The sequence below is a fragment of the Barbus barbus genome (genome assembly GCF_936440315.1).
Source record: "Barbus barbus genome assembly, chromosome: 35".
NCBI classification, from domain to species: domain Eukaryota; kingdom Metazoa; phylum Chordata; class Actinopteri; order Cypriniformes; family Cyprinidae; genus Barbus; species Barbus barbus.
This window is the reverse complement of record NC_136763.1, coordinates 15,837,597-15,845,748: the sequence shown is the minus strand read 5'-3', so window position 1 is coordinate 15,845,748 and position 8,152 is coordinate 15,837,597. Positions and strand designations below refer to the sequence as shown.

The 8,152-nt window shown below is 40.6% G+C and overlaps 1 protein-coding gene across 1 annotated transcript; it reads right to left on the bottom strand.

Moving 5' to 3' along the window:
• Positions 1 to 620: 620 nt before the first annotated feature.
• Positions 621 to 1,895, bottom strand: LOC306855411 (DNA-binding protein inhibitor ID-1-like). Its single transcript, XM_079394121.1, has 2 exons — positions 1,230 to 1,895; positions 621 to 1,116 (listed from the first exon to the last, which is right to left on the bottom strand). The coding sequence occupies exons 1-2, from the start codon at positions 1,578 to 1,580 to the stop codon at positions 1,081 to 1,083; spliced, it is 387 nt and encodes a 128-aa protein (XP_079250247.1). The 5' UTR covers positions 1,581 to 1,895; the 3' UTR covers positions 621 to 1,080.
• Positions 1,896 to 8,152: the final 6,257 nt, after the last annotated feature.

Below are 8,152 nucleotides of genomic sequence, written 5' to 3'. Positions count from 1 at the left end.
TTTCTCGGAAAACACTTAACCCTTCCGCTACCAGCCTTTTAAATACTGGGATGCGTAAAATAGGCGGAATTATAGAGTTTAGAAAGAGTTTGCAAACACTTGCTAAAAATAATCTTAATAATAAATGAAGCAATCTTTAAGCAATTAAAATACGTTTAAATGATTTTATTTTATTTAATGGCCATGAACTGACCTGTTTTATCCTATAGATATTTAAATGTACTTTTGCTCTTTGTTTATAGACTATTCATTGTTACTGTATTTATCAGATATATCTGAAGACGAAACGTGAATGATTTTTTCCTATTAACATTTTTAAAAAGCTATTAAAAAAAATCGAAAGTTTAAGATTTGTTTGCACTAAAAGTTACAATCTTAAGTGATAAGTTCACTTTCAATTTAATTAGCCTGATAAAGCAAATCAAGTGGAACTGTAACCGAAATGGTCATGTTGTAACATGATAACATGTTAAAGCTAAATGTTTAATTTGTTAACTAGGGTAAATGACCTCTAACCTTGTGAGACCAACTTTTATTACAAAGTAAACAGGATTTTCTCAGTTCAGCCCAACTTCCATTCATTCATCCTCACACACAAAAGTGATAAAACAAGTCCGAAATATGTCTCATTTTCTTGTTTTAATAAAAAAAACAATATACATTGTAAAAAACACAATAAGGTATTCACATCGTATGTCATTGTAATATACAATATTCTTTCGCTCAGTAATCTGAGAAAACTTTACAGCAAAATAGACATTTTTCTAAAAAGTTATGAAAACATTGGAGGAACTTTGACCCAAAGGGAAAAGCATGAACTATAAGAGAATAATCGCCATGGATTCCACAGCTAACACACATCGATATGTTTGGGAAGATCTCAAGAGAGAATGTCACACTTCACTTCTCGTGTCAGTTTTGTGACTCTCCAATGAAAGTTATTTCCCTCTACAACAGGAGAAGGAGACTCTCCAAACAACACAGTTCAATGCGCTTCTGCTCCATCGTCTCCTCCGCGCACCGTGTTCCTTTTGCGCGATGCTTCTCGATCGGTTGACGGTGAAACCGGGAGCATCTGCTTTAACGGCACATGATTCGGTCATCTGAACAGCCATTCTGCAAGACAAGAGAAGAAACATCATGAGTTAAGTCGTTCATACATGCATGCGGATTATGAATAGGTCATCTATTTGAGCGCAACATATCACAAGCTATATTTTAATATCTACCTCAACAGAAATGCTGGCCAGCTCCGCGTTCAGAGTCGTGAGGGGAGTTCTAGGAGCGGAGCTCTGGTTCTTCTTGCTTTCCAGCTCCACCTGCAAGTCCCAGATGTAATCAATAACGTGCTGCAGGATCTCCATCTTGCTGGCTTTCTTGTTGGTCGGTAGCGTGGGCACCAGCTCTTTCAGTTTGCTGTAGCAGCTGTTCATGTCCTGAAGAAACATGGTCATCTGCTCGTCTAGCAGCGGGATCTTGCATTTGGAGATGGCCAGGCTCTGGTCGGAGAGGCAGCGGACAACATCTTCCCCTCCAACTTTACTGCTCTTCAGCGCGCAGGTAGATCCCACAACTTTCATTTTGGCTGTAAAGGTTGACGGTTAAGTCAAAGAGATGAGTTGAGCTGAGGCGATACGCTAGTACTCCTTTAAAGTCTTGAGGCGTCGAGAGTGCGATGACAGTTCACCACATGCTCACGGACCCGAGCTGCTCGGCGTTTAAAGGATGTCTGCGCTTGTGGGCGTCACCAAACACTCGTGTTTTCAAGTTTGGGCCAATGGGGTTTCACCGGAGTCGCTCGCTCAGCCAATGCCGGCGTGGCTCTGTTATGCTTGGGGGGATGGTGTTACAAATGGAAACAAATGTGTCTTCTGCGGACGACCTGTGGGTATCCAGCTGTCTGTGCACAGGTGAAGCAGACAGATCAAGCGGAGGGTGGGGGTGGTCGAGGATCAACAACAGTTATTACTTTCAAATGAAACAAGATTTCTTCGTATGTGGGCTGCTTCAAGAAACAAAGCTCACTGTAAAATGTTTCATCAGCATCTTTGTTTCCATCTATTTACTGCTTGTCACAGGCATTTCTGTTATTGAACACGTGCATGAATATACGGCCAACATATTTTAAATCTAAAATAATAATAATAATAGCCTATATTATGAATTTGTTGGACAATAACAACCTGAAACGAAACATATTTTTTTCTACCAACTTAATGACCCTGACATTATGAGTCTCACATGACAACAAAATGCGCATTTTAGTTATGCCACAGTGGCATTTATTTCACCAACGAATGTTTTTAAAATATTAATAATATTTTACAACTTCGCTGACATTAACATTTTTTTTTTTAAATAAACATTTTGCTTCACTGTTTTCTAAAAAGAAGAGTATAAAGAAGTAGGCTATGCCAAACAAACTATTTATGATAAAATATTGCTTTGCAAGAATTTCCGACAATTTTTTTTTACAATGCATTTTAAACCAAAAAGTTATACATTAATCAATCGTTGCTTAATATCAAATATTTGTTTTGTGGTTTGTATATAATCTGATAAAATCGTGGTGCAACAGTGCATGATATGAGATTCCATGTTTCAATACACAAGACATTTATTGTGAACTGTTGGCTCATTATAAGTTTACATGCTAGGCTAATGCAAACTTTTTCACCAGCTTTAAACTATTTTGTATGCACATAAAGTATTCATAGTCCATTAACCAACATTAAGTGCATCACTTGTATAGTGCTGAGGCTTATTGTGCCACAATCTAATTTTTATTCAAATAAGTCTCTTTCTGTTTATTTTCCATACACCAAAGATCGACTCATTGTCTTTCTTTGAATGCGTTTCCTCGCACAAACTTCCAAATTCCTTCATATGTGCGCGTCGCCTTGAGCGCGCACTCACTCACATAACTTTGCATTGCTGTGCTCTGATTCTTCCCCCAGATTGTCCAAACAAACCCAAGCAGACTGCCGGGCGCCAGCGCCGTGACGTCACCCATTCATTCGAGCCTTGACGCCTGTCAGCCTGGCGCCGAGCGGGCGGTCTCTATAGCAACAACAAGCAACAGGCTAGCATCCCTCCACTCTCCCCCATTCACCTGCGCGCCGCGGAATCCTGAGAACAAACTGGTCAGCGCTCATTTATCACTTCAAACCTCTGATGCGATTACTGCTCCGCGCACCTGCAAACTGCCATTGTTGCCCCGAAAGACTCTTGTAAAGACACAAAAGTGAGAGACAAAGTGAAAAATAGCCTATTGTGCCAGAGGGGTTTTTTTATATTCCAGAGCCCCTTTTATTTTATTGCAATTTTAAGAAACCGAATGAACTGTTTTCGAATGTAACAGAATTATTTTTGACCGCATGTATACATTACATTTTTTTTTTTTTTTTTTAAATAAGAAGGTTTTTATATTATTTTAACATTTGGAAAATAAGAAATAAAAATGTTACATTCAAGAAGCCATTTTGCTGTGACAAGAAAATGATAAAACAGAGAATACCTTCATGATGAAATATCCTAATAAAGTTGCAATGTGTAAAAAAAAATGCATTTTTATTTCAATATAATGCCTAAATGCACGTGCATGAATGTGCGCACGTTATTTTTACCGATGGCTCGTACATCCTGCAGGAGTTATAGAGGGACTGGAGAGTTTCTGGCTCGGTCACAGCTGAGCGGGGTTGAGGGGAGGCGGAGGAGGAGCTGAACAATGGGAGTGCAGTATCGGGTCTGTGAGAGAGAATCTCGGCTGGAGCCGACGAGTCTGGAGCACCCCTCCACTCGCTCATCCCGCTTTTGTTCAGCTGCGCAAGCTATCAGCACTTCCTACCGACTCCAACAATAAGCCCTCACAGCTGGGCTCTCCAAAGCCTGTTTACTGCACATCAAGGCAAAGAGAGGCAAAGAGTGTAACATCCCCCTGACACACACTCACACACCCTTATGAACTCTTGGTAAAATACAAAACATATTCTTAGAAACAGAGAAAGGTTGCAAATTATATATGCTTTATTGTTTGATGACCTCATATGCTGGCCACTGGACAGCAATCTATCTATAGTGTGCCTATAGTTTTAGTACACAAATATATTAATATATGTATATTCTGTTTGAAATGTGTACTATAAAGTTTATTTTTTAAATGGTGAACCCAATATAAATAATTTATATAAGTTGTTCTTGTCCTGATTTTACCCTGATCTGATTTATGGCTGGTTAATTCTCACAATATGTTATACAGCAGAAAAATCTGGTGCGGGATGAGTGTGAATGCTCTTCTTCTTGTTGTAGCATCTGCATGTATCTTTGACTTCTCCCTCTTGTGGGAAGATGGCCTCAGATAATTGTCCTCGAGGGAATCACATCCTGTCAGAAGTCATGTGATCGCTGTCTGACAAGGCTGTAGTGTTCTGTGCTGTGTCATCAGCTGGCTATGGACTCTTTAATTCACAGCACAGCTACACAAAGCAGTAGACAGAGAAAGGAAGTGTTCAATGCAAAGCGCAATAAGACAATAGTTCACTAGGAAAAGACATAAAATGACCTAATTAGCTTTTGTGAGTCATACTATGACATAAAGTCAATGGAATAGCTTTTCACAACACATATTACTTCTGTAGGATGATGCATTTCTGAAACAGGGTAATGAGGAAAGAAATGTTGGGTGGGAACTGATCTTTTCTTTTGGGAATTGATTGGATGGTGGCCGTTAAAAGCCAAAAATAATAAATGTTTGCTTAATAACTATTTGGAGATTATTTCACATTTTCAAACAGAATATGGTGGAATATTCTGAGGCCTAAGAGAAGCCTAAGCAATGTCAGCCGAAAAGCAAAGTCATTACATTTTGCAGTTGGCTGATGCCTTATTTTCTATTTTCACCTTATCTTTTTTCAAATAGCATGTATTGCTCTTATTGTGGTTCATCCATGATTTATTTTTTTTTACTTCGTAATTCTTTATCAAAATGTCATAACTGGATCAATCATTTTGGTTGCATAAATTCCGCCCCTTTCACGCAATCAATCTTCCTCCATCCAGTCAACAACCAATGTACAGAACGAACGCTCTGCTTTAAATTTGATTCTTTTCAGTAATTTGTTCTATTCGGATGTACATCACACTATAGAAAAAAGATGACTTTACTTACAAATTCCAGTTCCACTTTGCATTTATTACATATTGTCAGATACAACATGATATGATAAATATGACATGATAACATATGTTTGACATCATAATATCTCGGACTTGATATGTCAACGATCCTGACATATACCACTCTTTTCTACATACTGGTCCTGCTGTAGCAGCTTGTGAGTGCTGGTGTCCCTGCTTGCCACACACTTTCACACTCCACCCTCTCCGCCTGGCTACCACACACACTATCAAAGTGCCTTAATGGCTCCTAATTAGCTCCCCATCTGCTGGTGACAGAGCACCGGTGGTATGCTGAAGCCCCATTCAGAAAGTGGGCATTGTGTCCTGGGATCGTTTCCACTTCATTGGAGATTGCCTGGAGAGGACTTGGACCTCTGGGAAGGGATGGGACAGGAGAGCCAAGGTTACGGAGAGGGAGGAGACAAGCTCTGGACTTCGGGAGGCGCACGGGATGGGACGGGGGAGGAGGCCAGTACACAAAGGGCGGCAGTGTTGAGGCTTGTTGCAAATCTAATAATGTCGGAGCTCTTTCTGTCCCCTGGATGCCCCCCGCCGCCCCCGCGCACACAAACACATTTTGTTTTCTTCCTCCTTTTTTCTCATGCTCACTGGCGACAGCTCTCCTTCTTCGAGTTAATCTGTGACTGTGTCATCTTCTGGGAATAGACGTTTGTTTTGGGCTGTTAGTGGGGTAATAAATGCAACCAGACAGCACCATATTAACATCCTCGAAAAGCAACAGAAGGCAGAGCTTCTAAATCCAAGTGGTGGTAACGTCCAGTCTGTGCGTTGTAAACAAAGCCTATAGAAAGTGGACACTAAAGCTGCGGTCACATTTGCCACTCTTTGGTGAATTTCTGCTGGCCAAATCCAGCCATTTCAATAGGAATCCACGTGATCCCTACGCAGATTTTGCAACTCTTTCAAGTTCTTTGTGGATTCACTGCGCTGGCCAACAGAATGCTGCTTAGTTTGAAAGTCTCACAGTGCATGAGAAGGTGGGATCTACAGGGAACAGTCAAAGCAATGCAAATGCGCTTACATCTAATGTACAAGGACTGTAAAGAACATGTCAATATGAAAACAAATTCATTATAGGCAATTTTAGGAAATGTCCTGGAAAAAGAGGGCGTATGGTCACCCTAAGCTACGTACACTATTGACACTAATGAATTTCACCAATGTGACTGCTGCACCTTTTTTGGCATTACGTGATTTTTTTAATGTGCATTCAAAAGTCTTAAAATCACTCCAGGTGGATAGAAGTTGATTGTTAAATATGTTTAGATGACTCTGGTCCCACCTCAAAGCAAGAAAAGCTGAATGATGTTCTCGCCCTGCCCTCATTTACATCACATTGCCATTGAATAGGCGGATCCAGAGAATGTGTGTGTGTGTGTGTGCTTATGGGAGACCAGCTGCTCACAGCTGGGGTATAATGGCCAAGTTTTGGAGGGAAGACCCTTACTACCGGGCAGCTGTCACCACCAGCAGGGGAGAGGGACAGAGGCCATTTAGCCAGAGACCCTCTGGAGAGCTTCTGCTCGTTCTATTATAAACCCAAAGCTCCCTGTGTGTCAGGTGCAGTACTATTTCCGTTACCGTATGGAGCTGTCAAAAAAGGTGCCATCAGCAACTATTCATGGTCCCACAGTTTGTCGCAACTTGTTGCTTATGGTATGGTCAGGTTGCACCTAATAGATCTTTGTGTGCTTAAATCACCTGACTTCCTCCACATACCTCTACGTGTGAAAATACCTCTGAACCCATCTGGATACTTGACAAAAGTACGGCCCAAAGATGGGTGTGATGATGGTGGCAGCTGTGCTTCCCTCACAAAGCCCTATTCAGAGAAAAGGGGACAATACCAAAGCCTGGTTGCTCTCTCCTCTTCAGCTCCACACTAAGATTAATTCCTCAAATCCGTTTTCCCAGTGGCAGTCTCAAAGAATGGGAAGCCCTCCTGTCTGTCAGAGCGTATTGTGCCAGTTGCCTGAGAATGAAACCCGTTGATGGTTCTGATAAATGGCCGCCAGCGTTGACACTGAACAGACCTTTTCAGCTCTTTTGTTTTCAGTATTGCATCTATGTAATCTGGATTATTGTGGATTGTAAAATCGTTCCCCTCTGGGTGGTACGGCACTCTCAAGATACTTTGATTTGACTTGTATGGCCATTAAAGGAATATTCTAGGCACTTGTGGGATAATGTTGATTACCACAAAAATCAAAGTGAATTGGGCCACTCTGAAAACCTTCAATCTTCAATCAATGAAATCTTTCAATAGTAAAGCTATAATGTGTTAATATGTGTTAACATGATTTTAGTGTGAACAAATGCTAACACTTTTGATGAGAAGTCACAAGAGTTTACAAGACTTAAAGCCTAAAATGACCTTATAAATGATGAGAACAACATTACAGCTCAAATAATAGCAATTTTTGACATATTTCTTGGAGACTTTAAAATCTCATTGTAAGTGCCTCACCCTAACCTAGGTTCTGCCTTTTTTTCTGTGGTATTTTTGTGGTTGTCAACATTATGCCACAATTAAGCTTGTTGATTAATCTTAACCTTACTGAACCCAGAATATTCCTTTAAGACACAATTAGTGATTGTTTTTTTAATTATGTTGGTAATCATCATGTTTTGTTCTTGCATATAAAAGCTGACTTGCTTGACTGTGGGGACGGCGTCATACTTTAAGAAATGTTTGCGACCGCTTCGTAAGCCTCGGGATCAACAGGTGCGTGGAATGGCAGAAGGCAGTGAGGCAATTGAGTCTGCAGGCAAGAATTGTTTGGTTTTGACTCATTGGTTTCATTCCTTTATTAAAGTGTAAATAGGTTTGAAATCACACCAGAAAGAGGTAACCAGAAACTCTCATGTATCAGGTGCTGCTGTGAGGCTATTTGTCCACAGAGCCGAGGCAGTTAGCCACACCCTAAAATACACACACTCACCCTGCGTTTCT

Bases quoted from the DNA above. Each gene is read 5' to 3' on its own strand.
- LOC306855411 (XM_079394121.1), bottom strand. From the start codon at position 1,580: ATGAAAGTTGTGGGATCTACCTGCGCGCTGAAGAGCAGTAAAGTTGGA. The intron at 1,117-1,229 runs GTAGATATTAAA...CTTGTCTTGCAG, and splicing joins TGGCCAGCATTTCTGTTGAG to AATGGCTGTTCAGATGACCG.